The sequence below is a fragment of the Coregonus lavaretus genome, assembly GCF_964263955.1.
Source record: "Coregonus lavaretus genome assembly, chromosome: 21".
NCBI classification, from domain to species: Eukaryota; Metazoa; Chordata; class Actinopteri; order Salmoniformes; family Salmonidae; genus Coregonus; species Coregonus lavaretus.
Window position 1 is genome coordinate 45,302,806 of NC_140008.1, and position 12,961 is coordinate 45,315,766.

The window sequence follows — 12,961 nt, forward strand, 5'->3', positions numbered from 1 at the left end:
GAGGATGTCTTCCCTGTAACGCACAGCGTTGAGATTGCCTGTAATGATAACAAGCTCAGTCCGATGATGCTAAGACACACCGCCCCAGACCGCCCCATGTGGTCCTCTTGTAGCTCAGCTGGTAGAGCACGGCGCTTGTAACGCCAGGGTAGTGGGTTTGATCCCCGGGACCACCCATACACAAAAATGTATGCACGCATGACTGTAAGTCGCTTTGGATAAAAGCGTCTGCTAAATGGCATATTATATTATTATATGATGGACCCTCCATGTTTTCATAACTGTGACCTTAATTGCCCACCGTCTGTAAGCTGTTAGTGTCTTAACGACCATTCCACAGGTGCATGTTCATTAATTGTTTATGGTTCATTGAACAAGCATGGGAAACAGTGTTTAAACCCTTTACAATGGAGATCTGTGAAGTTATTTTGATTTTTACGAATTATCTTTGAAAGACAGGTATATATATACAGTGCTGCTTGAAAGTATGTGAACCCCTTGTGCAATTACAGATTTTTTCAGTTTTTACCATGAAATCTTCCTTTAATCAGAACAAGTCCTTTTGATCTGACATAACATGTTTATATTTACCAATACCATATGTTGGTGTAGAGGAAATCATGCATGTAGTAGAAAAACAAAATAAAAATGGAATTAGTGCAGGTGCAAAAATAAGTGAACCCCAAGTTGCATTGGTTAAATCAAGGAGGTAAGTAGAATCAGGTGGGTAAATAATTAGCTACCAAATAAAACAATCAAAGGAGAGATCATTAGGAAAGAGTTTGGGCGGGACTCTGATAAATAGAGATAAGAAACCTGGTCAGTTTGGCGTTACCCATCCAGGTGAATGCAAAGCACACCATGCCGGGAGAAAAGGAGATATCAGAGGACAGGGTAATGAGAGCACATCAGTCTAGGGAAGGCTATCAAATCATCTCAAAAAGATTTGAGCTCCATCTGTCCACCGTGAGGCAAATAATTTACAAATGGAGAGCATTTAACATGACAGCAACTCGGCCTAGAAGTGGAAGCCCTTCCAAAATATCTCCAAGAGCCACAAGAACAATAATAAATCAGGTGAAAGCCAACCCAAACATAACATCTAGAGATTTGCAGACCTCCCTTGCTGCATATCAGGTAACTGTGCATGCTTCAACAATAAGAAGAACACTGAATCGAAATGCCATTCATGGGAGGGTTACTAGGAAGAAGCCTCTGCTGTCACATTTTCTATAGGATTGAGGTCAGGGCTTTGTGATGGCCACTCCAATACCTTGACTTTGTTGTCCTTAAGACATTTTGCCACAACTTTGGAAGTATGCTTGGGGTCATTGTCCATTTGGAAGACCCATTTGCGACCAAGCTTTAACTTCCTGACTGATGTCTTGAGATGTTGCTTCAATATATCCACATAATTTTCGTTCCTCATGATGCCATCTATTTTGTGAAGTGCACCAGTCACTCCTGCAGCAAAGCACCCCCACAGCTTGATGCTGCCACCCCCATGCTTCACAGTTGGGATGGTGTTCTTCGGCTTGCAAGCACCCCCTTTTTCCTCCAAACATAACGATGGTCATTATGGCCAAACAGTTCTATTTTTGATTCATCAGACCAGAGGACATTTCTCCAAAAAGTACGATCTTTGTCCACATGTGCAGTTGCAAACCGTAGTCTGGCTTTTTTATGGCGGTTTTGGAGCAGTGGCTTCTTCCTTGCTGAGCGGCCTTTCAGGTTATGTTGATATAGGACTCGTTTTACTGTGGATATAGATACATTTGTACATGTTTCCTCCAGCATCTTCACAAGGTCCTTTGCTGTTGTTATGGGATTGATTTGCACTTTTTGCACCAAGTATGTTAATCTCTAGGAGACAGAACGCGTCTCCTTCCTGAGCGGTATGATGGCTGCGTGGTCCCATGGTGTTTATACTTGCGTACTATTGTTTGTACAGATGAACGTGGTACCTTCAGGCGTTTGGAAATTGCTCCCAAGAATAAGCCTATCAGAAGATTCTAAAGCCATGACATCATTTTCTGGAATTTTCCAAGCTGTTTAAAGGCACAGTCAACTTAGTGTATGTAAACTTCTGACCCACTGGAATTGTGATACAGTGAAATAATCTGTCTGTAAACGATTGTTGGAAAAATGACTTGTGTCATGCACAAAGTAGATCTCCTAACCGACTTGCCAAGACTACATTAAATCTAAAAAAGAGTGCCAAAATTAACACTGCTACTAGCTCACGTTTGTTGCCTATGTTTTAGGCCTTGTGCTTATTTGACTCATTATATAACTTGCTTAATTTGACAGCATTATTTGAACGGATTTGAGGGTACGTTTAAGAGTTGGGGAAAAGAGGGCAAGTGGTCATCGTGAGTTGCTGTTGAAGATTTTACGTACCGCCATAGACTACAAGCGCAGCAGCGGGGTTGATACTGTACCATGGATTACTGCATGTTGCAAAATGAATATTACTATTTTTATGCATAATTGCCATGGTCATTTGGAATGTCCAGTCAATGAGCGTTATGGGTAATATAGACCTAGTCATTCTACAGATAAAAAATGGGGCTACAAACGCTTACATCAAATGCTCTATGTCAGTATCATCTCCCGTAGTAAGGGTACCATTTCAAACAAAAAAACGGTATTACCATCTCATAATAAAACAAATATCCATCAAATAATAAAAAGAGAAAGTCGTCAAAGATGGCTAAAAGCCCTCATTTTTATTTAGACGACTTTTGTCCAGTGAGCTTTGCAGCCCAAAGGACACTTAGCCTACGTAACAGGGAGCTGGTGGATAGTATGGGACCTAACGTCTCCTCCTGCCAAATCTCCTCTTGCGCCTCACGGTTCGAGTGGCTCGACGCCTCCAGCGGACTGGGCGAGAAGTGGATCATCTGCATCTGGGCATGACTATTGTAATATCTACTGAGCGGCTGGTCCCGCACTTTTATAGGCTTTGCCTTGGGAGTGAAATGACATCATAATAATGGCATTGGTAACGGTGCATTCCCCCCCCAAAAAACACTGTCGATGTCACGTCTCCTCCCGTTGCTCCCCTCCGGCACTCTGATTCGCTGGTCTACTGAGCCACCGGTCTGAGCGCACCACCTCGGCAACACCGGAATGGAAACCCAACACCCTAATCTGTACACAATTGGCGCCGGAGAAGATGGCTGCCGTTTTACAGCCCTCTAACCGATTGTACTATTATGTGTGTTTTTCCGCATTATTTGTAATTTATTTTGTACATAATGTTTCTGCCATCGTCTCTTATAACCAAAAAGAGCTTCTGGATATCAGGACAGCGATTACTCACCTCGTATTGGACGAAGATTTTGGTGGCCGCGAAGGATATCCTACAGACACCCGACAAGGCCCAAATCCCCGTCATTCGCATGAGGAAGAGACGGAGATATCGTGGACGTAGGTCAGGGTGCCTTGTAAGGATCCGACGGCGAGTGAGTAAACTGCCGCTCCCATCAATCCTATTAGCCAATCTTCAATCATTGGAGAAAAAATTGGATGACCTATGATTACGGTTATCCTACCAACGGGACATTAAAAACTGTAATATCTTATGTTTCACCGAGTCGTGGCTGAACGACGACATGGACAACATTCAGCTAGCGGGCTGCTTCGGCAAGATAGAACGGCTGACTCCGGTAAGACAAGGGGTGGTGATCTGTGTATATTTGTAAACAACAGCTGGTGCACAAAATCAAATACTAAGGAAGTCTCAAGGTTTTGCTCGCCTGAGGTAGACTATCTTATGATAAGCTGTAGACCACACTATTTACCAAGAGAGTTTTCATCTATATTTTTCATAGCTGTCTATTTACCACCACAAACCAATGCTGGCACTAAGATTGCACTGAATGAGCTGTATAAGGCCATAAGTCATCAGGAAAACGCTCATCCAGAGGCAGCGCTCCTAGTGGCCGGGGACTTTAATGCAGGGAAACTTCAATCCGTTCTACCTAATTTCTACCAGCATGTTAAATGTGCAACCAGAGGGGAAAAAAACTCTAGACCACCTTTACTCCACACACAGAGACGCATACAAAGCTCTCCCTCGCCCTCCAAATCTGACCATAACTCAATCCTCCTGATTCATGCTTATAAGCAAAAACTAAAGCAGGAAGCACCAGTGACTCGGTTAATAAAAAAGTGGTCAGATGACGCAGATGCTAAGCTACAGGACTGTTTTGCTAGCACAGACTGGAACATGTTCCGGGATTCTTCAGGATAACAACCTCTCCCTCAACGTGACCAAGACAAAGGAGATGATTGTGGACTACAGGAAAAAAAAGAGGACTGAGCACGCCCCCTTTCTCATCGACGGGGCTGTAGTGGAACAGGTTGAGAGCTTCAAGTTCCTTGGTGTCCACATCACCAACAAACTATCATGGTCCAAACACACCAAGACAGTCGTGAAGACGGCACGACAAAGCCTATTCCCCCTCAGGAGACTGAAAATATTTGGGTTGGGTCCTCAGATCCTCAAAAAGTTATACAGCTGCACCATCGAGAGCATCCTGACTGGTTGCATCACCGCCTGGTATGGCAACTGCTTGGTCTCCGACTGCAAGGCACTACAGAGGGTAGTGCGTACGGCCCAGTACATCACTGGAGCCAAGCTTCCTGCCATCCAGGACCTCTATACCAGGCGGTGTCAGAGGAAGGACCTCAAAATTGTCAAAGACTCCAGCCACCCTAGTCATAGACTGTTCTCTCTGCTACCGCACGGCAAGCAGTACCGGAGTGCCAAGTCTAGGTCCAAAGGACTTCTCAACAGCTTCTACCCCCAAGCCATAACACTCCTGAACAGCTAATCATGGCTACCCGTACTATTTGCACTGCCCCCCCACCCCATCTTTTTACGCTGCTGCTACTCTGTTAATTATTTATGCATAGTCACTTTAACTCTGCCCACATGTACATATTACTTCAACTACCTCAACTAGCCGGTGCCCCCGCACATTGACTCTGCACCGGTACCCCCCTGTATATATAGCCTCACTAATGTTATTTTATTTTACTTCTGCTCTTTTTTTCTCAACACTTTTTTGTTGTTGTTTTATTTTACTTTTTTATTAAAAATAAATGCACTGTTGGTTAAGGGCTGTAAGTAAGCATTTCACTGTAATGTCTGCACCTGTTGTATTCGGCGCATGTGCCAATACAAATTGATTTGATTTGATTTGATCATCTCCAGCGCACCTGCACCTCATCATCTCATCACTACCCCTATTTAGCCCTGGACTGTTCTGTAGGATGTTGTGTGTGATTGTTTTGCTTCGTGTCATATACTATATCTTTGTCATTGTTTGAGTAAACCTTGACCTTGTTAATTCCTCCGTCTGCGTCCTGCCTCTTCGTATACTCAGTACTCGTCACAGAATCACACACCAAACGAAAATGGATGCAGCAGGAGTTTCCCAATGCCTCGACCAGCACCAGCAGCAGCTTGCCCAGTTGAACGTCGCCATGCAGGAAGTGCTCCAAACTCTGCACAATCTGCCCAGCGCTCCGGTTCTACCTCAGGGAGCAGCGAGTGCCTCCAATCCACCTGTCCCCGGGCTATCACCCACTTCTGCGGGAACCCTCACCCTACCGGAGCGCTTTGATGGTAAAACTACTAAATGTAGAGGCTTCCTTCTACAGGTTTCACTTTATCTGGCGCGTCCATCGAGCAGCTACGGGGGGCCCGGTACTTTACCAAGTTGGACCTGAGGAGTGCCTACAACCTGATCCGAATCTGGGAAGGAGACGAGTGGAAGACGGCATTCAGCACTACCTCAGGCCACTATGAATAGTGTGTCATGCCCTACAGCCTCGCCAACGCACCATCTGTGTTCCAGTCCTTAGTCAATGACGTGTTCCAGGACATGCTGAGGAGACAGGTGGTGGTGTACATCGACAATATCCTGATCTACTCAGCTACATTCAAGGAGCACGTCAGGGACATCCAAGCTGTCCTACTCTGCCTCCAGGAACACAGCCTGATGGTGAAAGGGGAGAAATGCGAATTCCACCAACAGGCCATCTCCTTCCTAGGATACAGGATCAGTCCTCAGAGGGTGTTAATGGAAGGAGTAAAGACGGACGCCATCAGGTCATGGCCAGTTCCCACCACCATCAAGGTCCTACAGAACATCCTGGGCTTCACCAATTTCTACCTGCATTTCATCAGGTCATTCAGCTCCATAGCTGCCCCTCTCACCTCTCTCCTTAAGGGTGGGCCTCAGAAGCTGACCTGGAACCCTGAGGATGACGATGGCTTCAAGAGGCTGAAGGAGAGGTTCACCACAGCGCCCATCCTAAAACCCAAATCCTTCTCGTCCTTTCATCCTGGGAGGTGGACGCATCGTAGGAGGGCGTGGGTGTGGTCCTCTCTCAGTGGCACGCTAAGCCAGAATTGTTTTTCTCAAAAACACTTACCCCCGCAGAGAGGAACTATGGGTTTGGAGACAGGGAGCTGTTGGTGGTGGTCCTCGCTATGGAGGAATGGAGACACTGGCTGGAGGGCGCAGTCCATCCATTCCGGATTCTTACTGACCACCGGAATTTGGAGCACATACGGGCAGTGACACGGATGAACTCTCATCAAGCCAGGTGGGCCAATTTCTTACTTAATTTCAATTCATTCTGTCCAACCGCCCAGGATCCCAGAATTTGAAAGCTTACGCACTCTCCAAGATGCACCATACCGGAGAAAGGAAGGATCTGGGGGGCCCTATCCTGCCCTTGTCTCTCATCGTTGCGCCTGTCATTTGGGATGTGGATGAAGACATCCGCCTGGTGGCTCAGGAGGACCCGGCGCCTGCCAACGCCCCTCCGGGGTGCGTGTATGTACCCACCAGTGTCCGGGACCGCCTGCTGATCTGGGCGCACCCAATACTTACGGCAGGGCACTCCGGTATTACGCGTACCCTGCATTCTCTAGCACAAAAGTACAGGTGGCCCACCTTGGCTTCTGATGTGTCCCGCTATGTCAACTCCTGTTCCGTATGTGCCCAAACGAAGACACCTTGGAACGCACCGGCAGGCAAACTTTTTCCTCTCCCAGTGCCTCAGCGACCTTGGTCACACCTGTCCATAGACTTTGTCACTGACCTTCCACGTTCTGACGGCTTCACAACAGTCATGGTGGTCGTAGATCGGTTCTCCAAATCATGCAGTTTTTTGCCACTAACTGGTCTTCCTTCTGCTCCCCAGGTCACTGAGGTCCTGTTCCAACAGGTCTTCCGGCATTATGGACTTCCGGAGGACATCGTCTCGGACCGTGGCCCCCAATTCACCTCCCGAGTGTGGAAGGCTTTTCTGGAGAAGATCGGGGCCATGGCCAGCCTCACTTCCGGGTATAGGCCTCAGTCGAATAGGCAGGTGGAGCGCATGAACCAGGAGCTGGGGAGGTTTCTTCGTTGCCACTGTCATGACCGGCAGGGTGAGTGGGCGAGGTTTCTTCCCTGGGCAGAATATGCCCAGAACTCCCTTGTTCACTCCTCCACGGGGCTCACTGCCTTCCAGTGTGTCCTGGGATACCAGCCGGCCCTGGCCCCTTGGATACCCAGCCAGACCGATGCACCCGCTGTCGACGAGTGGTTCCGGACAGGTCTGGGACGCCGCCCATGTCCATCTCCAGATGGCCATTCGTCGGCAGAAGGACCAAGCCGACCGCCACCGCAGTGAGGCCCCTGTATTCCAGCCTGGGGATCGTGTCTGGCTGTCCACAAAAAACCTCCCTCTCCGCCTGCCCTGCAAGAAACTGAGGCCCCGGTTTGTGGGGCCGTTTAAGGTCCTCCGGCAGATAAATAAGGTATCGTACCAGCTGCTCCTTCCCCCTCAGTACCATGTCACCCACTTTTCATGTGTCTCTCCTCAGGCCGATGGTTCTTGGTCCTCTGGCGGATGCCGTCCCCCGGGGTACGCCTCCTCCGCCCCTGGACATTGACGGGAGTCCGGCGTATGCGGTGAGGGATCTGCTGGACTCCAGATTCCGTGGGGGACGGCTCTATTACCTGGTGGACTGGGAGGGTATGGTCCTGAGGAGAGGAGCTGGGTTCCGGCTGTGGATGTTCTGGTCCCCAACCCTGAACGGCCCGCTCCTCATCCTCGGGGTCATCCTGGCCGGCGACGTCCAGCGGCTGGAGCCGTGCATCCGGGTGGGGTGGTACTGTCACATCTCCTCCCGTTGCTCTCCTCTGGCGCTCTGATTCGCCGGTCTACTGAGCCACCAGTTGGAGCGCACCACCTCGGCAACACCGGAATGGAAACCCAATGCACCCTAATCATCTCCAGCGCACCTGCACCTCATCATCTCATCACTACCCCTATTTAGCCCTGGACTGTTCTGTAGGATGTTGTGTGTGATTGTTTTGCTTCGTGTCATGTACTCTATCTCTGTAAACCTTGACCTTGTTAATTCCTGCGTCCTGCCTCTTCGTATACTCAGTACTCGTCACTGTCAAATATAAAGTGGGCAATACCATGTGAGAGAATGACATGCTTCTTTTGAGCCTAAAATGAAAGAAAACAAATCTGCACAAACTTGTAGAAGGAGATCCTGCCGCAGCTTAGAATCCTTAGCATATTATAATATAGATTACACATGTGTAATAGAAAGTGTAACTGAAATGTCTGCTCACCCTCTTAATGTCTTTCAGTCGATTATGTTCCTCTGCCACAACCTGAAATGAAGAATAAGAAGGTTAGTTTGCAGTATTTACACAGTATTTCTCCATGGTTCAGCATATGTCTCTCAGTGCAGGCTGGTAAAGGGACGACAGCTCATAGTAATGAGCCTGTCCTCCCATTTAAATTGACACCAGCCTTCACTGATCTATCTCTGGTATCTCACTTGGTACTTGGCAGAGGTCTCGTCCAGTGTGTCCAGCTGCCTGCTGAGTTTGTTCATCTGGTCACTGATGTCGTCCATCTCAGCACACAGATGTTTGTACTCCCTCAGGTCGGTGTCAAACTCCCTCTTGTACTCCTGACGCTGGCCGTCTGACGTTATGTCTGGGTAGACGCTGAAGGGAGGGAGGGAGGGAGACAGAGAGAGAGAGAGAGGGGGGGAGAGAGTGAGAGAGGGGGAGCAAGGGGCAAAATATTATTGCAAGGCAATAATGTTATCACTACTTTTATAACATACAGTATGTCTGCATATTTTATCAATAAAACTCCACTGTACTACTATAATATGTAATACTATATGCAATAGTTTTATCATTTTCTGTCTTTCTGTATTTATATGTTGCACTCAGCATATTTCACAGAGTAGCTTCACTTTCTTTTTGGCCACTTCTCGACCACTACAAGAACTGAGTGTTCCTGTAATACACAGTACAGCAGGCCAGGGCTTCATATCTTCTGTTTTACACCAGTCAAACAATGATGTCCAGATCTCAATCCTGTCCCCAGGGCCCTTTCAGTCTCAGCAAGAGGCATGGTGAAACCAAATACAGCTGCTATCTCACTAACTAACAACCTAACCACTGACCCCCGCATATTAAATCTTTGGCCCAATTCTCTCATTATTTCCAATTACAAAGCTATGTGGAATGGCATACCAGGAAAGATGTGTTACTCTACTGGACAGAACAAGGCCAGCGGAGACCCCAGACTGCTACCATGTGTGTAACCTCTCAGACTAATATGGCTCTAGTTTTGTGTGTGTATGAGTGCTTACCTATCTGAGTATACATGTATGTCTCAGCTCTCCCACTAACATGACATTGTTGCAGGTGTGTGTGAGTATGTGTGAATGAGTGTGAACGTTTCTGCCTGTGTGTGTGTGTGCGTCAGGGTTTCTGTGGCGCTGGACAACGTGACCGGGAAGATTTTAATTTACCAGCCATTTGAGAAATGTAACGGACCCAAATGCATTGGGTGCATAACCCATTACAGTGTCCACTCACGGTGCTCAGAATGACAGAAATCACATTTACATTATGGTAATGCTCCTTAACAGAACATGCAACTCATGTAACGTAGCAGCCAATAAAATGTCATTTTCAAACATTTGCCAAAATGCCATTCGCGGGAAAACCCCATTCTAAACAGCGCACCTGGGAAAACACCATTCTAAACAGCGCACCTAATAGCAGTTCCATATGTGACAGAGATGACAATCTAAATCTAAAGATGCAACAACTAGGATGGGTTGCTAGCATTACTAGAATTGTGCTTTTGGCTTCTGGACAACGACAGAAAGTTGATATGAAAAGCAATAGAACAGGAGAGAAATTGCATGGAAGGGGAGGGGTGCGTGGTGATGTAAGCGAATCTCTCCCCAGAATAGCTCAGCTGTCTCCCGCCAATTCTTGCGCATTCATTGTTTCATTGTGTGAATTGTTTGCCCTTTTATAAAAATGTATTAATTCCCCATTACATATGTCACCAGCAGTAAATGTACAGTTAATCCCCGTCATTTGGTTACATTAATTTCTGTTAATGCATGTATTAATTACAGTCATTTACCGTTCTCATTCTCGGAGTGGAAATGTGGTTTGCAGAGTTCACAACCTGCTACACTTGTGAGAAACACGTTTTGGTTTATTTCATAACCATCATTTACGAGATTTGAAAAACATGTTTATTGTCTTGTTTGGAGTGCTCCATGTGAGCAATGAGCATGGTTTCTCTGTCCTGCTAATGTTGAGGGAGCGCACGCGCCTGAGTGCTGTGCGGAAATGTAGGAAAGTGTTTGTTTTTAAATCCATTGGTAATGATAATATATTAAAACTATAGTTACTCACCCTAAGCTATTTGAAAAATCGTTCCAACAACCTCCCCCTCGATAATCACCAATCCTCGGTGTGAAAGAGCAATGGAAGTTATAGGCCTACTGCTGCATTGGCCTATAGGCTATGAGTTCCATGTGCTCATGTCTTTAGCCGCCAATGGATCATGGTATATCAATGTCTCCATATGGCAGAGGTTGGTGACTTTTCACTTTTAGATTTGTATCATTTTAATTCAGATTTGTATGATTAACCACGTGACAATGATTTTGAGAAACAATAATGTTATTCCTGAAATGAAACTGTTCCACATAAATGAGCATATGAAATTCATAACTGGCACGCAGAATGCTAGAAATGGTAGGATAATTGTAAGCTTCCTCAAACGTGAAACTCATGCTCCGCCTATGAAGTCTTTATAAAATAATTGCCTCCATGTTTCCATGTTGGATTTTGCCTATAGGTTACTTTGAAGCAAGGTAAGACATGCCTCATAATATGAAATAAAACATTTAGGTTTCAAACAATTAAGTATTTTTTCAAAATGTGTACTGCCTTCTGCTCACATTGTAAAGTGGTGGGTGACACGCTGATAGCATGTTGCCTGCACTTGAATGGTGAATGGGAGCCACGCTTCAATTACCAGTTAAGAAATAAAAATAGTAGCTCTTTTTAATCATGCATCAGAACTGTTTTTAACACATGATTGCATTTCGAATTGTTGCACAATGAATGGGCTTATAAAAAAGCACGTTTTACTCCAGGAGCAGCAGGAGAAATCCAGCTCAAAATAGGCTCTGTATGCTGTGCACTTGTGATAGTTGTTGGATAAATAAGATACATGATGACTAACGAAAATACACACAGGCCAATTTAATTCCACTTAAATATGCAAATTAACCTATAGACCGATAAGCATGATGGTCAAATGTATTTATATCGACTGGTATTTCCATCAATTAGCATTATTTTGCAATGGGATGTTTTTTCTCCCGTTCATTTTGGCCGACAACAGTTTTATTTATCGTCTTTTCAGCCGACAGAAACCCTGGTGTGCATGTGTGTGTGTGTGCGTGTGTGTGTGTGTGCCTGCCCAACTTCCTTCCTGCATGTGTGTCACCTCTCCCACTGCTGTGAGTCCAGTTCGTTGCCAGTCTCTCCTCCCGTGGTGTACTCTGTCTCATATTGTGATTCGTCCAGCTCAGGGTTGCGTCGGCGCCTCTTCCCCCTGTTGGCTGAGGGCTTCTTTATCCCCCCTGCCTCCTCAGAGGGGATAGAACTGGCCCCCTGGGAGGGCTGGTCAGAGGGAAGGCTAGTCGGACACTCCAAATACCTGAAGCACAACAATAAGATTCAATATAAACTCAACATGGTATAGACTCTGAATACTTCAATACTGTATTTTACATTTTAGTCATTTAGCAGACGCTCTTATCAAGAGCAACTTACAGTTAGTGAGTGCATACATTATTTAATTTTTTTCACACTGCCCCCCGTGGGAAACGAACCCACAACCCTGGCGTTGCAAACACCATGCTCTACCAACTGAGCTACATCCCTGCCGGCCATTTCCTCCCCTACCCTGGACGACGCTGGGCCAATTGTGCGCCGCCCCATGGATTTCCCGGTTGCGGCCGGCTACGACAGAGCCTGGATTCAACCCAGGATCTCTAGTGGCACAGCTAGCACTGCGATGCAGTGCCTTAGACCACTGCGCCACTCATGTGAATAGGTCTAGCCAAACTTGGTCCTGGGGCCCTCCCTGGGTGCACGTTTTGGTTTTTGCCTTAGTACTACACAGCTGATTAAAATAATCAAAGCTTGATGATGAGTTGGTTATTTGAATCACCTATGTAGTGCTAGGGCAAAAAACAAAACGTGCACCCAGGGGGGGCCCCAGGACCGAGTTTGGGAAACTGCACCAAACTCAGAATAGGATATAGGCCAAGGACTAGATTAAGTGTATTTATACCGGGAGTTTTCCTTTATTGTAGGCTACTACTTTCACCACTTTTGGTCTTGAAATCTTTGGTTGTTTACTACACTACATTACTCACTCTGTTTAGCACATGGCCTCACATGTGATTCCTTAAAGATATGGGTGGGGCTAAGGCTTAAGAGGGTGTGAACAATGCTAAATGGGTGTAGACAAAGAAGAGCTTTCTAGTAGGTGTACCAAAACCTTTAAGGGCCATTTTCTCAAAAGT

General features: G+C 46.3%; 1 protein-coding gene across 2 annotated transcripts in view; it reads right to left on the bottom strand.

Moving 5' to 3' along the window:
- The window catches only part of LOC311149255 (occludin-like), a 48,718-nt gene that overhangs the window by 5,261 nt on the left and 30,496 nt on the right, over nt 1-12,961 (bottom strand). For both annotated transcript variants that reach the window (XM_084186359.1, XM_084186360.1), the window contains exons 5-7: nt 11,875-12,087; nt 8,870-9,041; nt 8,658-8,699 (exon numbers count right to left, since the gene is read on the bottom strand). In XM_084186359.1, the coding sequence (XP_084042485.1) occupies nt 8,658-8,699; nt 8,870-9,041; nt 11,875-12,087 (427 nt within the window). The remainder of the gene's footprint in view (nt 1-8,657; nt 8,700-8,869; nt 9,042-11,874; nt 12,088-12,961) is intronic.